Consider the following 24,762-nt stretch of genomic DNA (forward strand, 5'->3'; position numbering starts at 1 on the left):
GCTTTACTTAGGTCATGTGCTACTAGATTTGGGAATGGAGTTAGATATTGAAAGATCTTGTGGCTCTCCAGTGAAAATTGAGAGCTCATGGAAAAGTGGAAAAGGAAATGATGCTGGGGATATACAGCAGTATGTCCAGGCATCTTATCCTTTATTAAACTCATTCTAATTAGATAAAAGAACATTGGGTTTGGGTAAATTAAGAGATCTATGTCATAACTGTGATCTTCTCATCACATCATCTCATCTAAGACTTGCATAATCAACTGACCCATATAAATCATTTTCTTCCTCTTAAATTTATTTGTTCAACAAATTTCCTAAACTTCTATTACGGGCAAGACATTGACACAGTGGAAACAAGCGGAACCATCCCTGTCCTCGTCAGGCTAATGCTCTAGTCCAGTGGGATTTAAATATGAATTTTATAGCTTCATTGAACAGATGTTCTTAACATTAAGGTATAATAAAATATGGTGGAATCTGTTTATTTTACCCTTGTATCTGATTCCTGTATTTTATCACAAAGGCAGAAACTAAACTATCAGAACTGTAAAAAGTTAATAAAATAGCTTTGTTATAAAAGTTTTATTGTTTTCTTTTAAACTTCTCAATTCAAGAAAATTTGGATCCTCTAGAAACTGTTCTGTCAAGATTTAATTTGAATCTGTTTTTATTAACTACCAGTGTCTATAAGCATCTGCACTGTTACAAAAATTGTTAGAGCATAAAAGTAGAAATAATAACACAAGGAAATATAGTTTATTTCTTGAGAAAGATTAAAAAGTACAATAAAGATTTACCAAATCCCTTGGGGGAAGTGTTTGATTTAATAAGGAATCATTCTAATTAACCAGCAAAATTCAGTCCTAGAAAATAAAATATGTAATTCATAGTTTGAAATTTTAATTTTAATTTCTCTAGTTTTGTTTCAAAGCTAACTTTCATAGTTAGAGATACTTGCTGGTTTTGTTTTATAAAAACATTCTTTTTTTCCTGTTGAAATGTATTGCTCCTTATAAGAGTTGAGAATGGTAGTTCATTTTGCCATGAGTTCTCAACACAGACATTGCTCCTGTCAATAGAAAAGGGCCAACCAATTACAATGATGAAAAGGATGAAATATTTCCTTTGGCCATGGTTACAATTTTGAGGGGAGATTGATGAATTTCTTCTCCTGATTAGTACAAGTGACAAACCACATCCAACCGATTTTCCCTTTGGTTTGGACCACTTCTTCCCTCCCTCTGCTGTTTATTGGACCATTGAATAACCAACCACAGTGTTACAGACTATTTCTGAACCTGATGAGCATAAAGCCGTGTGTAAGGCGAAAAGGAACCCATTTGGTAAAGTGAAAAGAGAGAAAGAAGAGTAAGTGTTTATTTATTTTTTTAATATTAAAATACTTTATTAAAAGATACATTAAAATCACTGTGTAGGATGTACTTCATTAGTGTCTGCTTTTAAAAGCTTTCAACAACAGGTCTGCTGCTAGTCCTGGGGACAAGGCCCCACTGAGAACCCGCTTTTCCAGAAGAGGAATCTGTTCCTGGACTGCGGGGTGGGTCCTCAAATGCTCTATCACGTTCTCCTGAATGAGGTTCCACATCCAGACCTTCTGCTGCTTCTGTCACTTGGCGGCCAGCTCCCCACTGACAAGCATCGCCTCCTGGAATTCTTTCATTTTATCCCACATTTCAGTGATCCCCTCTCCACTTCGGGCAGAAATACAAATTACCTTTGGTCTCCAGACTCCTGAACGCCTGCGCAGTAATTTCAGTACGCTCACATATTCTACTTCTATCCTTTGAACTGGCAGGATCAAGTCTCTATCGGATCTGGTGATAGCCACCAGGTCTGCCATCTCCACAATTCCTCTTTTGATGCCCTGTAATTCATCTCCTCCTGCTGGTGGCGGTAGTAAAATGAACATGTCAACCATGTCGGCGACAGCAAACTCCAACTGTCCCACACCCACAGTTTCAACAAGAATGATGTCATATCCGCCTCCTTCGCACAGAAGAATAGTTTCATTTCTGGTCCTCGTCACACCTCCGAAAGTGCCTCTAGTAGGAGATGGCCTGATGTATGCAGTCATATCTCTAGATAACTCAGTTATTCGGGTTTTAACACTTAAGAGTGATCCACCACTAGTACAAGAAGAAGGGTCCACAGCCAGCACAGATAATTTGTGTCCTCTCTCAGTGAGCATTTTTCCAAAATATTCTATAAAGTTTGATTTTCCAGCACCAGGAGGCCCAGACAATCCCACTAGAAACACTAGTGGTTTTCCTTTATTTAATTGTTCTTGTTCTCTGTGGTGGGCTAATACTTTCTGAAGAAGCACCTGGGCCAACTCCTTTTTCCTGCTGTGTGTTGATTCTACCGGAGTTATGGCCTCCGCTAAATGGGCCCTTTGGCCTTGGATTAAGCCAGTATAGAGCTTATCCACAAGTCTCTGCTCTTTATCAGAAAGCCCTTCTGAGTGTTCCTCTAAGGTTGTCTGCAGAGCAAGTGTTTAAAAGCAAAAGTTCTTATTAAAATTCTCATGTGTAGAATAGATAAACAAGAAGGCCCTACTGTACAGCACAGGGAACTATATTCAATACCCTGTGTTAAAACATAATGGAAAAGAACACGAAAAACAATGTGTGTATACACATACACATACATACACACACAAAACTGAATCAATTCACTGTATGCTAGAAACATAAATCAGTTCAGCTCAGTTCAGTCACTCAGTCTTGTCCGACTCTTTGTGACCCCATGGACTGCAGCACACCAGGCTTCCCTATCCATCACCAACTCCCAGAGCTTACTCAAACTCATGTCCATTGAGTCAGTGATGCCGTCCAACCATCTTATCCTCTGCCATCCTCGTCTCCTCCTGCCTTCAATCTTTCCCAGCATCAGGGTGTTTTCTAATGAGTCAGCTGTTTGCATCAGGCAGCCAAAGTATTGGAGTTTCAGCTTCAGCATCAGTCCTTCCAATGAATATTCAAGACTGATTTCCTTTAGGATGGACTAGTTGGACCTCCTTGCTGTCCAAGGGACTCTCAAGAGTCTTCTCCAGCACCACAGTTCAAAAGCATCAATTCTTCGGTGCTCAGCTTTCTTTATAGTCCAACTCTCACATCCACACATGACTACTGGAAAAAAAGTTTTGACTAGATGGAACTTTGTTGGCAAAGTGATATCTCTGCTTTTTAATATGCTGTCTAGGTTGGTCATAGATTTTCTTCCAAGGAGCAAGCATCTTTTAATTTCATGGATGCAATCACCATCTGCAATGATCTGGGAGCCCCCCAAAATAAAGTCTGCCACTGTTTGCATTGTTTCCCCATCTATTTGCCTTGAAGTGATGGGACCAGATACCATGATCTTAGTTTTCCGAATGTTAAGTTTTAAGCCACCTTTTTCACTCTCCTCTTTCACTTTCATCAAGAGGCTCTTTAACTCTTCACTTTCTGCTATAAGGGTGATGTCACCTGCATATCGGAGGTTATTGATATTTCTCCCAGAAATCTTGATTCCAGCTTGTGCTTCATCCAGACCAGCATTTCACATGATGCATTCTGCATATAAGTTAAATAAGCAGGGTGACAATATCCAGCCTTGATGTACTCCTTTTCCGATTTGCGAAACAGTCTTTTGTACCTTGTCCAGTTCTAACTGTTGCTTCCTGACCTGCATACAGGTTTCTCAAGAGGCAGTTCAGGTGGTCTAGTATTCCCATCTTTTGAAGAATTTTCCACAGTTTGTTGTGATCCACACAGTCAAAGGCTTTGGCATAGTCAATGAAGCAGAAATAGATGTTTCTCTGGAACTCTCTTGCTTTTTCGATGATCCAGCGGATGTTGGCAATTTGATCTCTGGTTCCTCTGCCTTTTCTAAATACAGCGTGAACATCTGGAAGTTCATGCTTTACATACTGTTGAAGCCTGGCTTGGAGAATTTTCAGCATTACTTTGCTAGCATGTGAAATGAGTGCAATTGTGCAGTAGTTTGAACATTCTTTGGCATTGCCTATCTTTGGAATTGGAATAAAAATTGACCTTTTCCAACCTGTGGCCACTGCTGAGTTTTCCAAATTTGCTGGCATATTGAGTGCAGCACTTTACCAGCATCATCTTTAGGATCTGAACTAACTCAACTGGAATTCCATCACCTCCACTAGCTTTGTTGGTAGTGATGCTTCCTAAGGCCCACTTGACTTCACATTCCAGGATGTCTGGCTCTAGGTGAGGGATCACACCATCGTGATTATCTGGGTCGTGAAGATCTTTTTTATATAGTTCTTCTGTGTCTTCTTGCCACCTCTTCTTAATATCTTCTTCTTCTGTTAGGTCCATACCATTTCTGTCCTTTATTGTGCCCATCATTGCATATAATGTTCCCTTGGTATCTCTAATTTTCTTGAAGGGATCTCCAGTCTTTCCCATTCTATTATTTTACTCTATTTCTTTGGAGGAAGGCTTTCTTATCTCTCCTTGCTATTCTTTGGAACTCTACATTCAAATGCGTATATCTTTCCTTTTCTCCTTTGCCTTTCACTTCTCTTCTTTTCACAGCTATTTTAAGGCTTCCTCAGACAACCATTTTGCCTTTTTGCATTTCTTTTTTTGGGGGATGGTCTTGATCACTGCCTCCTATACAATGTCATGAACCTCCATCCATAGTTCTTCAGGCACTCTATCAGATGTAATCCCTTGAATTTATTTGTCACTTTCACTGTATAATTGTTTAATTTATGTCATACCTGAATGGTCTAGGGGTTTTCCCCACTTTCTGCAATTTCAGTCTGAATTTGGCAATAAGGAGTTCATGAACTGAGTCACAGTCATTTCCCGGTCTTGTTTTTGCTGACTGTTTAGAGTTTCTCCATCTTTGACTGCAAAGAATATAATCAATCTGATTTCGGTGTTGACCATCTGGTGATGTCCATGTGTAGAGTCTTCTCTTGTGTTGTTGCAAGAGGGTGTTTTCTATGACCAGTGAATTCTCTTGGCAAAGCTCTGTTAGCCTTTGACCTGCTTTGTTTTGTACTCCAAGGCCAAATTTGCCTGTTACTGCAGGTATCTCTTGACTTCCTACTTTTGCATTCCTGTCTGCTATAATGAAAAAGGCGTCTTTTTTGGGTGTTAGTTCTATAAGGTCTTGTAGGTCTTCATAGAACTGTTCATATTCAGCTTCTTCAGCATTACTGTCAGGACATAGACTTGGATTACTGTGATATTGAATGGTTTTCCTGGGAAACGGACAGAGATCCTTCTGTCGTTTTGGAAATTGCATCCAAGTACTGCATTTCAGACTCTTTTGTTTACTATGAGGGCTGCTCCATTTCTTCTAAGGGATTCTTGCCCACAGTAGTAGATATAATGGTCATCTGAGTTAAATTCACCCATTCTACTCCATTTTAGTTCACTGATTCCTAAAATTTCGATATTCACTCTAGCCATCTCCTGTTTGACCACTTCCAATTTGCCCTGATTCACGGACCTAACATTTCAGGTTCCTACCCAATATTGCTCTTTACAGCATCAGACTTTACTTCTATTACCAGTCACATCCACAACTGGGTGTGGTTTTTGCTTTGGCTCCATCTCTTCATTCTTTCTGGAGTTATTTCTTCACTGATCTCCAGTAGCATATTGTGCACCTACCGACCTGGGGATTTCATCTTTCAGTGTCATATCTTTATGCCTTTTCATGCTGTTCATGGTGTTCTCAAGGCAAGAATACTGAAGTGGTTTGCCATTCCCTTTTCCAGTGGACCACGTTGTGTCAGAACTCTCCACCATGACCCGTCCATCTTGGGTGGCCCTACATGGCATGGCTCATAGTTTCTTTGAGTTAGACAAGGCTGTGGTCCATGTGATCAGTTTGGTTAATTTTCTGTAATTTTGGTTTTCATTCTGTCTGCCCTCTGATGGATAAGGACAAGAGGCTTATGGAAGCTTCCTGACAGGAGAGACTGACTGAAGGGGAAAACTAGGTCTTATTCTGATGGGCGGGACCATGCTCAGTAAATCTTTAATCTAAGTTTCTATTGATGGGCTGGACTCACATATACTTCAAAAAAGTAATTTTAAAAAAATATATAAAAGTTTTTTCCATGAGGCTCTAAATTGAAGTGTTTTCCCAGATAAGTCCTGCAAAGGTTCATGGGCCAATCCCAAGGCCTAGTTGACTCAGCTGAGGAAAGCCCAGGAGGCATGAAGCAGCCCTGCATGAACTGGTGTAGGATTCAATCCCCATTTTCTTGGATTCTGACAGTATATTAATATAGCATTAAAGGAGGCAGAGTGGAATGGTAGTAGTTATTGAATCCATATGGATAATAATAGTGAATGTATAAATTCCTTACTAAGAGCCAGGCACTGTTCCTTCCAACTTATAAACATGAGTATTTGACACAAGCTTATGAGATAGGTTTTATTATGGAGTCTACTTTCTAGTAAGATGTGCAGGCATGAACAAACTAGACATGTAGAACTTGAACAAGGTCATGCTGCTAGTACTGAATTCAAACCCAGACAGTCTGACTCTAGATCTAACTTAACACTGTGCTCTGTGATAAGTGCTCTTGTTCCTGGAGAAAACATGACATGTGTTTCCTGCCCTCATAGAGCTTAGAGTATTTTTGTAGAGATTATACACATTAAACACACTGAGAGCTACTGTTTGCTGTATATTCATGTTGTGCAAGACATTGTGGGAAGCACAGAGCACAGATAATCTCACGTTATTCCTTACAAACAAAGCGGGGAGGGGGAATCTATCACAAATGGTACAGTTAAGATGTGAATAATAATAGCATAAAACTAAAGACCTTGACCTATTTCAGGTACATGAAGGACATCTAGGAACTTCTTGTCTAAAAGAGAAAAGTTGTAGCTGACACCTGAGGCTGCCTAAGAGTTAGACAGCAAAGAGTATGTTTGTCTGCATGTGTTTTAGGTGAATACTTGTGAGACTATTGTAGACAAACAGAACCTAGAGATGTTGCACTCAATTTCTGTATATGTGGTTGGTAGATTTTCAAGGCTATTTTAAATTCCAGCATTCTGTTTTTGGGACTTCCCAAGTACAGCAGTGGTAAAGAATCTGCCTGCCAGTGCAGGAGATGCAAAAGATTTGGGTTCAATCCCTGAGTTGGGAAGATCTCCTGGAGAAGAAAATGGCAACCTATTCTAGTATTCTTGCCTAGGAAATCCCATGGACAGAGGAGCCTGGGGGGCTACAGTCCAGGGGATTGCAACAGCTTCAAAAACAATGGAGCACAGCACAGCACACACACATTCTGTCTTTGAATTATCAGCTCCACCATCACTTCCTTAGGAAAGCCATCTGTGACTCTCCCAGTCAAGTCAGTCCACCCTTTTGACATTCTTTCACAGCCTGCCTGCCTACACTCAGCCATTAACATTACATTTAAATTTATTTGCATGATTCTTTGATTAATATCTGTCTCTCATCAGGCTATATGATCCAATAGGGGAAGGGTCAACTTTGCATTTGGTCAGCATTGTATTACTTGCATTCAAAATGCACTGAATAAATGAATCGAGATATTTCAGACATGCTTTTGTTAGCTTAAATTGATCAATATGTTACCTTAAAATGATCACATTTATTCCTGAAAGCATATACCCCCCAGATGAAATAAATATAAGTTTTAGACTATGAATTAATTATAATTTAATAACAGGGCATACAAAGTTGGCCTCACCTGCCTTTTTAGTAATACCTTTATACACAATCTGTATTCATGCTATTTTCTAAGTAACATACATTATGCAAAGGCACACTGACAGGTCGATAAATGAGTTAGTAAAATATGTGATCTAAAAGTTTCTCTATATTTTAAAGAAAAATGGGTAACTATATTTTAAGAAATAAATTGTTTTTCCAATTTTTCTAGGTAGTGAATCAGATATATTATTTATAATTAGTGTCTTATGCTTTCTCTCCTGCATGGTTTTCCTTTTTCTAAACTATTTTTTAATCTAGACGATATCATGAAGTAATATATTTTGTATTATGTCAAATGAAAGAACCAGGAAAAGAGTGTGTATTTATCAAAAACAGGGGAAATTAATCCATTATTTGATGTCAAGTGAGTTATTACCCTCTTGGGAGGGTACAGCCTAGAAGAGACCTGAGAGGGGACCCTGGGGGCTGGGATGTTCTTTCTTGATCCAGGTGCATGTTGTACATGTGTTATATTTGTGAAAATTCATCAGGACATACAATGATGATTTATATATTGTACTACCATGTCTCAGGTTCTTTTCCAGACTTGGGGAATATAGCAGGGAAAATACAGACAAAAACCCTGACCTCTGGGAACTAACATTTTTGTCAGGACAACAAGACAATATGAAAGTCTACAACTAAATATATACTGTACGTGATCAGTGCTCTGGGAAAAAGCAAAGCAGGGTGAGGGGATATGAGATGCTGAGCCTGGGTTGGGGGAGTGAAAGCTGTTTCATTCAGGGTTGTCAGGACAGGCCTTTCTGATAAGGAGACATTGCAGAGAGACCCGAAGAAATGGGGGTAAGGAGTCAAAGGGATGTTTAGGAGGAAAGTCTTGAAGCGAAGGGAGCACAGTATGCTAGTGTTCTGGGCCCTAATCCTGGCAAGCAGGGGTGGCTGAATAGAGAGAGGAGGACCAGAATGGTGGGAGATGGAGACACCATCTCACGGAAGGCCACATCAGCAACTTGGGTTTCTTCTCTGTGAGACAGGAAATCTTTGGAGTATGTTTTATATAAAAGTTCTATACTTTGTGCCTTTTGTATGTTCTTTCAGTATCTCAAAATGTTTTTTTAAAAGGTGGTTACCTGATAGAGATATTGCAATGTGAATTATTTTATTCGATTCATCATCTCTATGGTAAGAGGGGCTCAGGGCAACTTGAGGACCCCATGAGGGTAAATTTGTTGAATGTGGGATAAAAGGACCCAAGAAGGGAATGCACCCATGAGTGTGTGTGTATTTGTGTATAGGGAGTGGTCACTGAAAACAAATTGTACTTTCTCTATTTTGATAGTCAGATAGCAGTCTACAAAACATGGGCAGGAGATTTCATCTCCAGGCAGCAGGTTGTACAACACTTAGGAAACGAGAAAGAATTCTCAGTGAAGGCAGAGAAGGGTAACAGCTCAGGTCAGCACATAACCAGGAGGACAAACCTCTGGGCCCACTTTTATAAAGCTTCCATTTTATTTCGGTTCAGCTACGGTTGTGGAAGAACTGTAAAGAAATGCTGCCTTAGAATTTAAAATGAGTTGACTGTTCTTAGAAGAGACTCTAATAGATTAACTTCTCCCAGCCTGATACCACCTTCAGTCCATTTGCTTGGGGGCCAACTTCCTGCTCTGAAAAATTTCAATGGTTTGTTCAGAAGAAATGCATTGTCTTTCCTATTCTCCCAACACCTACTTAGGGGAGATGGAGGATTCTTAAAGACAAATGGTGAACTACTTATTTCTTTTAGAGATTTTCAGACAGCACACTTAAGAGTATCGATGCAGAGGGGGGAAAACCATAAAGAAAGCCCTGTTGTCTCCTATCCAAAACCATTGTCTCTAATCTTTCTGAAAATAGGCTCAATGAAACTAGCAATGATCACCTCTTAAAATTTTACCATTTGTTCCCTTATGTTTCATCTATTCAGTCAATTATAGATTTGGGAAGAGAGAACCAAGCTACCATAGTGTGAAGAATCCATTTAAAACCAATATATCTGTCTGTGCCTGTGAGGAAGTAGAAAGGTCAATTAGTAATTTCATGTTAACATCAGCCCGCCAGTTCCGATAAAGCTGTATATTTGTAGTCCACAAAGACACCGAGCTTTAGATGATCAATGTGAACTATTCAATCCTGGTTTTACAAATGATCAACCAAATTAAATGAGTCAGTGTTTACATTGAATGCTGTACATTAAAATGCTGTATATTGATCTTTGCAAAGGTGAAACAGTTCTAAGAAGATGAAAGACATGTACAATATGGAAAAGAAATGGACCTGACTATCTTTGGGGAGACGACAAAACTATCTTTTACTTGCATTTCTAAAATTTTCCATACAATAATAACAGCAAGTATTTATGAAGCATCTGCTGTGTGCCTGGCATGTGTAAATGCCTAAGATCCACTTTTCTCACACTTAAATGTGCATGAGAGTCAGCTGGGGATCTTGCTAAGATGGAGTTTCTGATTCAGTAGGTCGGCAGTTGGACTTAAGAGTCTGCATTCTAATAAGCTCTTAGGTGATGAGGATGTGCTAACCTTTCCTCGACGATGTGTCTTATACAACATGCTGTATAATTCAATCAGAGCACAGCCAGTGAGGCTGTTAATATTATCGCCTTTTTGTAGGTTAGATAACTAAGAGTCAGAAAGGTTAGGCGGATTGAACCTTGGTCTCAGGTAGGACATGGCAGACTTCATTCTGACTTTAGAGCTCAAACACTCAACAAATAACTTCCAACTGCCTCCTGTTATAATAGAATCAATCTTGATGATTCTATACATTTTAATGTAGCAATAATGAATGAATACATTTTAATCAGCAATTAATTAATGAATACATTTTAATAAGCAATAATATGTCTAAGCCTTTTAGTTTAGTCAAGTCCATCTGTCTTCATTTCAATAAAATTGTGCAGTCTGTATAAAGCTCAGTTTATTAAAGGGAGCTGTTTTCTTCATTTAGACCAGCTCGTGATCGCAAACCACACTGACATTTCCCAGACTGCTTCTGGCATACTAACTGTTTTAAATGTTAGTCTGGTTTCAGGGGAGTCATTATGGAGAACATCAGTCTCGTCTCAGAAATGTGCCCTGCATTAAAATGTAGGTTCAGTAAGGGTTTCTTTGAATGTTCCCAGAGTAATTATTATGGATAAGCACACTGTAAACATTCATATTTTGTATTAGAGCACGTGGTCTACATTCAGTTCAATTCCAGAGATCTTTTTTGAGCACCTACTAGATTTTTGATGCTGTGACTCAGGCTCCAGTGGAGGTGGAGAGGAATAAAGGTTGGTCCCGTTTCCTAGGAGCTTACAGTCTTATCCTCACCTCTCAATTGCATCTAAATTTTGTGTAATTAATTAACATCACAGCTAAAGTGTCAGAACCAACCATGGACACATTTATGAATGAGGCAAATGTCTGCCTGCATTAGACAGATGATTTTAAAGAATCTTGAGAATAAACAGGTTCACTGCTGTTGATGTGATTCCTTGCCTTACCATCAAATAAATCATTTGCCTTCTGTGAAAATGCTCAATCACTTCTGTCTTTTATTGACTCAAAATAATGTCTACTTTAATTTTTTTTCAAAAGTCATATGTATGAATACAAAGGGGCAAAGGGGGGATGAATTGGGAGGTTAGGATTGACATATATACAGTATTGACACTATGTATAAAACAGATAATTGATGAGAATCTACTGTATAACACAGGGAACTCTACTCAATGCTCTGTGGTGACCTAAATGGGAAGAAAACAAAAAAGAGCGGATATATGTATACATATAACTGATTCATTATGCTGTACACTAGACGCTAACACAACACTATAAAGCAACTGTACTCCAATAAAAAATTTTTTAAAATCACATGAATATTGTGGGTAGGGACACTAGAGAGGGAACAAAAGGTATTATCCTCAAGCATCAAAATTCATCCAGTCAGATAATGTGTATTGAATACCTACTGAGTGAAATTTCCTATGACAAATGTTTTTGAAAATGCAGTACATAATATTAGGCATTGTTCCTGCCCTTAAAGAAGTAACAATCGAATTTAGTGATTCTTAAACTTTAATATGCAAAAACATCACCAACAGTATATTCATACCATGGAATTCTGCTTAGCAAGGATAAGAAATGGACTGCTGATGCACTTAGCAACATGATGCATCCCAAAAACATTATGCTGAAAGAAAGAAGTCAGACATAAGAGAGGATAAACTGGGTATACACATTATAGTTATAAAATTAGCTGTTAGGAATATACATGACAACACCCAAAAGACTCCTGATTTTGAGGATATTGTGTGGAAACTCTCCCCGACCACCCAATCTAAAGGAGACCCTTTCTGTTTATTTCTTCATAACATTTGCCATAATTTGTAATTGCATATTTATCAATTTACATGTTTACTTCTGTATTAACCTATAAGTTCCAAAAGGATAGTAGTTACATGTACATTGTTTGCCTCTATATACTTGCTGGCTTTTACAATGCTTAGTATCAATCAATGAAATGTTCTATAGGTATATGTTGCCATAAAGATCATCACCTCCTTGAGAACAGCAGTGGCTCATTTTTTCTTTATGTCTCTCAGAAGTAACAATAAGGACACAGAGGGCACTCTCAAAAACACCTTTGAAGGAAAAAAGTCACCAGAAATAATTGCACGGCTCATAATGTAGAAACAGTAAGCAATGTGAGATTTTTCATCCAAATTGGGATGGATGACTTTCTAAACAGGGAAAATTAATTCAGCGAGTAAATGATGCAAATGAGTCTTCATTTTAGCTGCTCAAAGCTAATTAATGGAATAGATAACGAGAAAGATGCTGCTCTAGGTTAATCTTTATTTTACACACTATGGAGGAGTCTAGTTAAGTGGTTCTCAGTCCTGAGGACACAGGAGATTTGTAAATTACAGGTGGGTGGGTTTTCCTTCTACCCCTCCGTGGCAGTGACTCAATTCTTTTGGGTGGGTCCTGTGTATTGAGTTTTAAAGTCTCCCCGGGTCTGTGAGGGCTGAGAACCTCTGTCTTAAAAAGGAGTGTTTAGATAATGTGGGTTTTGCTCAGAAAAAAAAAAAAAAAAATTGGATTCAAAACTCATCTCCATAACTTTCTAGCTCTGTGACCTGGTGTAGATTACTGAACCTGTCCCAGCTCCAGAGTTTACTGTTATAAAATAAAATAATAATATCTACCCTTTAAAGTGGTGAGGGTTTGAAATTACACAAAATTCCAATATCAAGTAGGTCTTCATAATTGATCATGTACTTTGTTTCTCTATTTAGGTAAGATAATTTGTTTTCTTCAGTTTAGTCCCAGACAACTCATGCATGTTTATATCAAGCCTATGATGATAGCCACCTCATGCGACGAGTTGACTCACTGGAAAAGACTCTGATGCTGGGAAGGATTGGGGGCGGGAGGAGAAGGGGACGACAGAGAATGAGATGGCTGGATGGCATCACCGACTCTACGGACATGAGTTTGAGTGAACTCCGGGAGTTGGTGATGGACTGGGAGGCCTGGCGTGCTGTGATTCATGGGGTCGCGGAGAGTCGGACACAACTGAGCGACTGAACTGAACTGAACTGAACTGATGATGATAGCATCTTGGCTGTGGAAATGGTCTCTGCCTCTCTAAAAGACTAAACAGGCAAATAAGGTGACAGTTTTACTATCAAAACTAACGTTTGAATGGTTAGACCCCTCTCAATTAACATTTTTCCAAATGAGATTTAAAGAAATAAAATACAATAATAACAGAGAATCAGTAATTATTAATCTTTCTGAAGGAATCACCATGGCCATGCATTGCATTTACAAGCCCTGCATGTATTATTTCATTCAATCCTTAGAGCATCCCTATGGGATTGGGTACTTTGGTACTATCATCATTATCCACATTTACAATTAAGGAAAAGAAGGTACAAAGCTATAAAATACCTTGCTCATGTCCCACATTTGATAAAGTGGTAGTGCAAAGATTCAAAGACTAATTTCAGTTGTTGGGTTCTTAATTCTTCCAGCCCTATCACTTTCTTCTAGAAAATAGCCCTTTATGAATATATCTACAGGACTGGGTGAGGGAAATGACGCTTAGTCTGACATGATATGTGTTTGGGAATTGAGTGGCTATGGTTTTGAAAACAAACAAAATGGACTGAGTATATAGAATTCATGAGAACTCCCACTTAGCATGAAATTATTTTTGAAATCTATATATTGAATAATCAACTTTACATTTCAGTATTTTTACTGGCAGTTTTCCTTGAGAAATAAGAGATTTTTGAATACATTTTCTTGTATATTCAACTGCAATTCTCCCCTCTATCCCTCGATTGAATTATGTCTGAGACAGAGGCCAGGAATCTGTCCCCAATGGGGTTGTGTCTCATTTAAATTCAAGCATCTTGTCTAGGAGATTCCTGTAATTACCCTGAGTGCCTTTGGTCCACCTGCTGCCTAATGTACATGTTAGGATGGGTGGAACATTGATGATCAGTTCAGTTCAGTTCAGTTCAGTCGCTCAGTCGTGTCCGACTTTCCGTGATCCCATGAATCATAGCACGCCAGGGCTCCCTGTCCATCACCAACTCCCGGAGTATACTCAAACCCATGTCCACAGAGTCGGTGATGCCATCCAGCCATCTCATTCTCGGTCGTCCCCTTCTCCTCCCGCCCCCAACCTTTCCCAGCATCAGAGTCTTTTCCAGTGAGTCAACTCGTCCCATGAGGTGGCCAAAGTATTGCAGTTTCAGCTTCAGCATCAGTCCCTCCAATGAACATCCAGGATTGATCTTCTTTAGAATGGACTGGTTGGATCTCCTTGCAGTCCAAGGGACTCTCAAGAGTCTTCTCCAACACCACAGTTCAAAAGCATCGATTCTTCGGCGATCAGCCTTCTTCACAGTCCAACTCTCACATCCATACATGACCACGGGAAAAATCATTGCCTTGATTAGACGGACCTTGGTTGGCAAAGTAATGTCTCTGCTTTTTAATATACTATCAAGGTTGGTCATAACTTTCCTTCCAAGGAGCAAGCGTCTTTTAATTTCATGGCTGCAATCAGCATCTGCAGTGATCTTGGAGCCCAAAAAAATAAAGTCTGACACTGTTTCCACTGTTTCCCCATCTATTTCCCATGAAGTGATGGGACCAGATGCCATGATCTTTGTTTTCTGAATGTTGAGCTTCAAGCCAACCTTTTCACTCTCCTCTTTCACTTTCATCAAGAGGCTTTTGAGTTCCTCTTCACTTTCTGCCATAAGGGTAGTGTCATCTGCATATCTGAGGTTATTGATATTTCTCCCAGCAATCTTGATCCCAGCTTGTGCTTCTTCCAGCCCAGCGTTCCTCATGATGTACTCTGCATATAAGTTAAATAAGCAAGGTGACAATATACAGCCTTGACATAATCCTTTTCCTATTTGGAACCAGTCTGTTGTTCCATGTCCAGTTCTAACTGTTGCTTCCTGACCTGCATACAGGTTTCTCAAGAGGCAGGTCAGGTGGTCTGGGATTCCCATCTCTTTCAGAATGTTCCACTGTTTATTGTGATCCACACAGTCAAAGGCTTTGGCATAGTCAATGAAGCAGAAATAGATGTTTTTCTGGAACTCTCTTGCTTTCTCCATGATCCAGCGGATGTTGGCAATTTGATCTCTGGTGCCTCTGCCTTTTCTAAAACCTGCTTGAACATCTGGGAGTTCACGGTTTACATACTGCTGAAGCCTGGCTTGGAGAATTTTGAGCATGACTTTACTAGCGTGTGAGATGAGTGCAATTGTGCGGTAGTTTGAGCATTCTTTGGCATTGCCTTTGTTTGGGATTGGAATGAAGACTGACCTCTTCCAGTCCTATGGCCACTGCTGAGTTTTCCAAATCTGCTGGCGTATTGAGTGCAGCACTTTCACAGCATCATCTTTCAAGACTTGAAATAGCTCAACTGGAATTCCATCACCTCCACTAGCTTTGTTCGTAGTGATGCTTTCTAAGGCCCACTTGACTTCACATTCCAAGATGTCTGGCTCTAGGTCAGTGATCATGTTATCGTGACTCTCTTGGTCGTGAAGATCTTTTTTGTACAGTTCTTCTGTGTATTCCTGCCACCTCTTCTTAATATCTTCTGCTTCGGTTAGGTCCATACCATTTCTGTCCTTTATTGAGCCCATCTTTGCATGAAATGTTCCCTTGGCATCTCTAATTTTCTTGAAGAGGTCTCTTGTTTTTCCTATTCTGTTGTTTTTCTCTATTTCTTTGCATTGATCACTGAGGAAGTCTTTCTTATCTCTCCTTGCTATTCTTTGGAACTCTGCATTCAGATGCTTATATCTTTCCTTTTCTCCTTTGCTTTTTGCCTCTCTTCTTTTCACAGCTATTTGTAAGGCCTCCTCAGACAGCCATTTCGCTCTTTTGCATTTCTTTTCTATGGGGATGGTCTTGGTCCCTGTCTCCTGTACAATGTCATGAACCTCCGTCCAGAGTTCATCAGGCACTCTATCAATCAGACCTAGTCCCTTAAATCTATTTCTCACTTCCACTGTATAATCATAAGGGATTTGATTTAGGTCATATCTGAATGGTCTAGTGGTTTTCCCTACTTTCTTCAATTTAAGTCTGAATTTCGCAATAAGGAGTTCATGATCTGAGCCACAGTCAGCTCCTGGTCTTGTTTTCGCTAACTGTATACAGCTTCTCCATCTTTGGTTGCAAAGAATATAATCAATCTGATTTCGGTGTTGACCAAACATTGATGATAGTTTGGAATAATTTTTTTTTAGTGTTTATCAATTAGTATTTTATTGATAAGACAGAAGCTTTACAATTAAAATATGCACATACTCCAAACCACTGTCACACCTAAAAATTAGCAATAATTCTAATATCAGTTACCTGTCAGTGTTTGCATTGTCACAATTTTTTTATGCCTTATAATTGCTTTTACAATTTATTTCAATCAATAAGCCACAATAAGAAAAGCTGGTAACTTGCCATTTATATTTCTCTTGAAATTCCCTTAACTTATAATTGTCCCTGCCTCTACATTGATCACTTCACATTTTTTAAAATTTAGTTTTTTTTTAATTGAAGGATAATTGCTTTGTAGAATTTTGTTGTTTTCTGTGAAACCTCAACATGAATCAGCCATAGGTATACATATATCCCCTCCCTTTTGAACCTCCCTCCCATCTCCCACCCCATCACACCCCTTAGGTTGACACAGAGCCCCTGTTTGAGTTTCCTGAGCCACACAGCAAAATATCGTTGGCTCTCTATTTTACGCACGGTGATGTGAGTTTCCAGGTTGCTCTCTCCGTGCATCCCACCCCCTCCTCCCCTCCCCCCAGGTCCACAAGTGTCTTCTCTGTGTCTGTTTCTCCACTGCTGCCCTGTGAACAAATTCTTCAGCACCATGTTTCTAGATTCCCTATATATGCATTAGAATATGATATTCATCTTTCTCTTTCTGACTTACTTCACTCTGTATAATAGTTTCTCAAATGCATTCCTTTTTATGGCTGAGTAATATTCCATTGTGCATATGTACCACAACTTCTTTATCCGTTCATCTGTCGATGGACATCTAGGTTGCGTCCATGTTCTAGCATTGAAAATAGTGCTACAGTAAACAATGGGATACATGTGTCTTTTTCAATTTTGGTTTCCTCAGGGTATATGCCTAGGAGTGGGATTGCTGGGTCATATGGGTTTTATTCCTAGTTTTTTAAGGAATCTCCATACCATCTTCCATAGTGGCTGTATCAATTTACATTTCCACTAACAGTGCAAGCGTTCCCTTTCCTCTACATCCTCTCCAACGTTTATTGTTTGTCAACTTTTTGATGATGGCCATTCTGACTGGGTGAGGTGATGTCTCATTGTAGTTTTGATTTGCATTTCTCTAATAATGAGCAATGTTGAGCATCTTTTCACGTGTTTGTTAGCCATCTGTACGTTTTTGGAGAAATGTCTGTTTAGGTCTTTTCCCACTTTTTGATTGGGTTGTTTGTTTTTTTGGCATTGAGTTGTATGAGCTGCTTGTATATTTTGGAAATTAATCCTTTGTCAGTTGTTTCATTTGCTATTATTTTCTCTTATTCTGAGGTTTGTCTTTTCACCTTGCTTATAGTTTCCTTTGCTGTGCAAAAGCTTTTAAGTTTAATCAGGTCCCACTTGTTTACTTTTGTTTTTATTTCCATTACTCTAGGAGGTGGGTCATAGAGGATCTTGCTTTGATTTATGTCATTGAGTGTTGTGCCTGTTTTCCTCTAAGAGTTTTATAGTTTCTGGTCTTACATTTATGTCTTTAATCCATTTTGAGTTTATGTTTGTGTATTGTATTAGGAAGGATCACTTCACTTTTTTTATTTTTTTAAGAAAACTGGGCCATTCATCTTGTTTTAGGATTTTGCTAAATATCTCCTGAAATAACTCCTCTTTTTAAGTGGTTGCATGAATACTTTTGGAATCCAAGTTGTATCTGGGATGCTTATCTCTAGAAGTTGGCTGTGTTGTTTACCTGAAACTTGAAAGGCGTCAAATGGAACATGACTTTGGTTAAGTTCATTCATACCCTTATTCAGTGAACTAACTGATCCATAACCAAAGGGCTGACTGTGGTAGGTGCTGGGTATACAACTGAAAGGGACATAGTATCTTTCCCCAGAAGCTCATGATCTGAGCTGGGTTGAAAGTAAAGGATGTGTATTCTTGTCCTGTGACTTCTCATCCTTGTATGAGAAGTAAAGGGGCTTGGAAGGGCGAGGTCTTCACTGTGGTGCCCCAAGCATCCTGGTTCTATCTTCTATCCTATCACACTCCCCTGTGTGGTTCAACCCTGTGGGTGGAGAGCATATGAACTTGGCTTGAGTTTCTGCTGCTCCCCTTCTGAGCGGAGTCATCCTGAATGGAATACTTAGCCCACGGAGGTTTCCCATATGCAAAACGGGGGCAATTAAAGGTCTTTTCTCATAGGCTCATTGTGAGAATTCAAGAGTTGATACATAAAGCTATCATCAGTGTCTCATATGCAATAAATACCTGGTAAAAGCTTCAGTTGATGATTTATCTTCTGAATTTTTTTTTTTTCACATGTGTGTCTTTCTCTCCTCTGTGAAGGAGATATCCAAGGTCTCTTCCAGTTAAAACATCCTCAGATTCTAAAACATCAACAAGGAAACAAGTGCCAGCAATGGACCGAAGGCATTTCAGCCCCTGCGGTGGTCATATGCATGAAAAGGCCTTAAACTTTGACTATTGTTTAGCTGGAAGCACTGTTGACCCAATAGAAGGAAATAAGGATGGTTATTGAACATTTTAAGAAAATAACCCAGTATCTCTGTTAATGGTTAACAGTGAAGGGGCAACTCCTTCACTAATCCGGGTTTTATTTGTTCATCTGAGATATTTTCTAGTTTTTCCTCTCATAGAAGAATGTGTTGAAAGGTTGGTATGGCTTTCTTTTACCCAGTTGAAAACAGACTTCCCCAAGGTTTGGCCAATAGTCAGACTTGGTGTTTTTATTTATGGCATTCTCTACTGCATGCCTGACTGATGCCAAACATAGGAGCCCTGATTGTCTTGTGCTTGCCTTGCAGAGTGATTTAGAATAATTGAGGCTCTTCAGATTTTCAAGAGTCATTTCTTTTCAAAACGAGTACACTTTGGGTCTGGACAGAGTAGAGAAATTTGAAAGTAATGGAGTGGCTTAAGTTTGTTAAGAGGGCTACATTTTGCAAACCTTTGGAGTCTGGGAATTGGCAAACATCAATGAGTATCAATGATCTGAGTGCATGCTTAGACACTCAATCATATCCGATTCATTTTGACTCCATGAACTATAGCTTGCCAGGCTCCTCTGTCCATGGGATTTTACAGGCAGGGTTACTGGTAGGGGTTGCCATTTCCTCCTCCAGGGGATCTTCCTGACCCAAGGGTTGAACCTGTGTCTCTTGTATTGGCAGGCAGATTCTTTACCACTGAGACACTTGAGAAGCTCATCAATGTCTGGCACGCTACAAAAACATATGACTGCTGTGCTTAATAGCTGGCATCTTGAGAATGTTACCTCCGCACTCCCACCCTCATTTTCCAATATTTTGGGTTGGACATATAACCGTTTGCTAAGGAATCAAAGGGAGTAATGGTGGAGTGTAAATCTGCTGCTAAAAATTCACCAGCTCATTTTTCTCGTCTTGGTATTATTTCAAGTCGCTCTTAAAGGGCCAGAAAGACACATGCAAACTACCTTGCTTTATCCTTGTTTATCAATCACCCCCACCCCCCACACATACCCTAGACACGTGAGACAGGGTCTGAGCTCTGTAGTGAGGGAGTGATCTTCCCCTATATCTGCAAATTTACAATCCCAAGGGATGATTTATCTCCTGAGACTGACACACTGCAATGCCGAGATTCTGTTCTACTTTTGCAATTTGCTGACAAGGCAGAGTGGCGATGGCAAAAACACAAGCTAAGGAAAAATGTAAAACCACAGCAACACTATCAGGTTTCTCAAAACAAACTCTTTCCCACACTTTGTATGCTTGCAAAGAAATGATACTCCTCTATCTAAGATCTGCAATCTGACCTTCTTCAAGTAATCTTCTGCTTATCCTTCAAGATCGAGTGCAAATTCCACCTGTACCAGCAGATTCCCTGGGAGCTGTGCAGAGCAGTAATGTGCTTACAGGGTTATCTTGTGAACTGTCCCTTTCCTTCACCAGGTAATCCCCTTCAGGGCAGGGACGTGTCTTGTTCAATTTTCTAGCTCCAAACCTTTCAGAAAGAGAAAATATGAAATGACACTTGGCACATCACTGTTTAATGCCTGGCATAGAAACAGAGATACTCTTCCTCCCCCAAGGCAGGAAACTTAGGCAACTCAGGTGTTGGGTACTAAGGATGTATTACTGTATCTCTTGCTTTGGTTATGCTTATTGTCACTTATAGGTATCCTTTGGATCCATTTTTTTTTCATACTGTATTGATCAGAGCTCACTCATGTGTGATTCTGGGAAGAGAATCTGGGAGATGGAAAAATGGACACTTCTCATCTTCTGTTTGACTCCAAATGTTAAGATTTTTAAAGACAAAGCTGGAATTTGATGTGGTAAGACATTCAGTCACAAAAATGGCAGTCATGAAAGAAGAAGTTTCAAAATCTCACAGATACCTAGAAGCAGGAAGCACACCATACCCACAAAGGGCTGCAGAGGGAAGCACCGAGGCCAGCTATGAGGCAGAAGGTGGAGCAGGGGGAATGTGGCGAGACCGTTGACTGTAGTTGCTGCAGGAAGAAACACAGGAGGCAGGTAAACAGGTTTAGGTCTGGCTGGTTTGAATCATTTTAGTGGACTCTGGGACATGGGTACTGACCTCAGCTGTCTGGTACCTGGTCTGGGGTTATTAGGACAGGTAGGTATTGGCCTAGAACAAGAAAGCTTGATAAAAGAGGTGGTTGGGGAGTCAGGGAACTGGATGGTTGGTTTCCATATAAAAGGTACAGTCTTAGGGACTTGTTTGCTTTCTCAAGAAATTAACTAATTCTGGGAGGGGAAGTCCCTTCCAGTATCAGCAAAGTCCTGAAGATATCAAAGCATTAGAATAAAAAGACATGCTTTCTACATTAGAGCTAACTAGCTCACCAGATGACATCCTTATTTGTCCTTCCTAAAGGATGAGAATTCTGCACTGAGGACTGAACTAACATCATAATGACACTTTGGATTGAAAAGAAAAAAAAATAAATAAAGGAAAGAAGAAAGGAAGAAAGGAAGCAAGAAAGAAAAGACTTTTTGTTTTTAAAAGAAAAAAGGTAGAGGAAATAAAGGAGCTGAGCATAGGTGCTCAGAACACATTTGGTGAATAAAGAAACATATGATAGATTGTATGTGTGCATTCTGAGTTGCTGCAATTGTGTCCAATTCTTGGAGACCCTATGGACTGTAGCCCACCAGGCTCCTTTGTCCATGAGATTCTCCAGACAAGAACACTGGAGTGGGCTGCCGTGTCCTCTGCAGGGGATCTTCCTGACCCGGGGATTGAACCCATGTCTCTTAATTGCAGGTGGTTTCTTCACCACGAGCGCTCTCTGGGAAGCCCTAGATGATAGAATGTCAGTATCTATCAATTTATCTTCCTATTTAATTGTATTATATCATTAATATGAATGCAAGATTCTGTGTTAGAGGCAACAAGGTATTTGCAATTTAAGACTAAGATTGTGTAAAAGAGCTTGTTCTGTCAATTTCAGCTATCACTGAGCAGATGGATGGATGCATTTTCCATAGGCCTGAAATGACAGTTTGTAAGGAGATTGTCCAGTAGTCTACTTGGAAGGTGGTTTCTGCACACTTACTTAAGGGGCCACTCAATCAGTCAATCACCAAGCAGTAGTTTGTTGGTTTAAGGATGACATTTTTATTTTAGGGGAAACCTCAGTGGAAACACTGTCCAGGCAGTTACTCTGATTTTTGAATCTACCAAGAAATATGTCTAGGGCTGCATTCATTTAAAAAAAAATCCTATTTTTCCAAAATCTAGACAAGTGACCTAAGAAAGGATTTGTCACCAAGTTGCTTTACAAATAAATACCTTCAATAAATAAATGGAAGTGTCTGTTTACAAAACACTTATAGATGAGCTTGTCAGAGGCTGGGATCAAAAAAATCTGTAGCTAAGCAAATACGGAGATAGCAGAGATTCAAGTCTTGCCAAGATCAATTGGAAATGATGAGAACAAGTACAACAGGACTCTAGGGAAACAGGATCAACTTACAACAGTGGGATCTGCGTCTAACTTTCCAAGACTGCTCTGCAAAGTGGAATTCCCTGAGATGGTGGTGAAGGTTGGACAGGGATCCGACCTGAAAGGAGCTGAAAACCCCACTTTTCTGTGATTAGGAAGGCAACAGTTCTCACGTTTGGCTGTAAGTCTGTCCTGTTTGTAGCAGGGTGACTCAGTTGAGCACAAAAGGAGACTGGGGTTATGGCCTGATGCCCTCTCCTTTCTGCGCAGGGATTTACTGGCACAAGTTGATGTGTGATAACTGCAATTGATTGCAAAATGGCCTCAGTCCTTCATATCTCCTTGCCCCCATTTCCATGCCCCCAGCAAGGCCAATAGTTGTCAGTGACTGGCTGTGGCCAATAGAAACGTAGTAGGAGACATGGTGGGCAAGCTCCTAGTCTAGGCCTCAAGAGTCCTGTGTGTTTCAGAAGATTCTGATCCCAATACTGTTGAGAGAGAGAGAGAATGGATGCATGTTTATTTAGCACCGACTTAATTTCAGGCATCTAATTAAGCTTATTATTAAGGCTAACCACACACATAAGCATAATCATAATAAAATGGCAAAGACTTAAGGACTTTTTAGGTGCCAGGTCCTGAGTTAAAGGATTTACGTGTTTTATTTCATATAAAAACCCTAGGAGGTTGGTGTTATCAGTGGCCCAATGATACAAATAAGGGCAAGAGTACTTTCAGGTAAAGGAACTTGGCTTAGAGCAAAGAGCAGGTAACTGGGAGAACCAATCCATATACAGCTGGCCTCCGTGTCAGCAGAAACAGAACCGCAGATACAGAAGGCTGAGCATCCAGGGGTATTGGTTTGCGACAGGGTTCTGGGCTCAATGCGCCTGCGGATATCCAGGGCTAATGATATACACAGTTTCCTTTAATGATCTGTGTGAAAGCACCTGGTCCAAAACCAGCATTGATCCTTCTTTGATATGTGTGGGTACTGAGAACATGAGACCACAGGCCTCCCCAAGGCGAATATGCACACATTTGGGTAGAGAAAAAGATTACATGGAAGGAAATGTTTTTTCCCAGACACAGAGCGAAAGCTAGGCTGAGTAGGTAAGCCTTGATTATTTTCTGCAGCTTAAAAAATTGTGGAGTAATTAAAGCAAAACTGGTAGCAAAACTCCCCAGATAGATATTCCATTTTCTATCAGTGGCCCCAACTTCCCTCTCAGACTGAATAGCTTTGTGTTATGCCAGGGAACCTTAAGACACAGTTCTATTGCTCTATTTAAGGGCAATACAGCAGCAAAACTTCAGTACTTTGCAGTCACTATCGGCTCTCTACACTGGCACCTCTGAGCCTTTTTTTCAACTGTCCTCAGTTTATTACCCCAGAGTAAGAGTCCCAGGAGAGCAGATTTCCTTTTCTTGGAGGAGTAAGCTGGTTAGTGGGGGTGCACACGTGATGACTGGAGTACCGGGGAGCAGTCTGATGATGGAGGTTCAAAAAAACCTTGGCTTCATCAGCAGACTCCACTTTTCCCTTGTACTCCACATTTAATCCATCAGCAAACCTTACTGGTTCCACCTTCACGATACATCATGTGACCCTGATCACCTTTTCTGCTGCTATTTTCATCTGTGCCATTTTCATTTTGCCTGAGTGGCTGCAGTACCTGTAAATGGCTACCCAAACCTCAAAAGCACAGGCAGATGGATGCTGTTGCAAAATGAGATCATGCCCTTTCTCTGCTCAAAACCCACCCATGGCTCCCAGCTCATACTCAGAAAAGCCAAAGTCCTTTCAGGGTCTACAAGACCTTCCAAGGTTTGGGTGGCTGCTCTCTTCCCTGCACACCCCACTCCACCCACAATGACCCCCCTGCTCTTTCTACAAAGTGCCCAGCCTGTTCACCCCCTCAGCACCCTTTCATGTGGTCTCCAGGCATCCTCAAGGGCCTTACTTGACTTCCTTTGTCCAGAGTCACCTTGGTTCAGTAACCGTCCCTGAGACCACCATATCTGAACACTGTAACCCCCTCTAAACTACCTACAATAGTACTCCTGCTTTCCTCTTGCTCCATAGCACTTACCATCTTCCAAAATAACATGCAAGTTGCTTATTTGTTTATTGGCCTTTTTCCTATAAAGACCAGAGCTTCGTGAGGCCAGCCAGAGATCTTTGTCTCTTGGGTTTACTGAAAGGGCCTGACGTATACTATGCAT

General features: G+C 40.1%; 1 protein-coding gene across 1 annotated transcript; it reads right to left on the minus strand.

Moving 5' to 3' along the window:
- Window positions 1–1,453: 1,453 nt before the first annotated feature.
- LOC129547536 (methylmalonic aciduria type A protein, mitochondrial-like) lies at window positions 1,454–24,762 on the minus strand. The gene is given in 6 exon segments (XM_055413282.2): window positions 1,454–2,506; window positions 18,248–18,425; window positions 20,151–20,259; window positions 20,986–21,075; window positions 23,269–23,442; window positions 24,630–24,762. Coding segments are annotated over 6 exon segments (1,737 nt in total).

The sequence above is a fragment of the Moschus berezovskii genome, chromosome 24 (genome assembly GCF_049115385.1).
Source record: "Moschus berezovskii isolate FMDL1 chromosome 24, NW_MosBer_1.0, whole genome shotgun sequence".
Classification (NCBI taxonomy): domain Eukaryota; kingdom Metazoa; phylum Chordata; class Mammalia; order Artiodactyla; family Moschidae; genus Moschus; species Moschus berezovskii.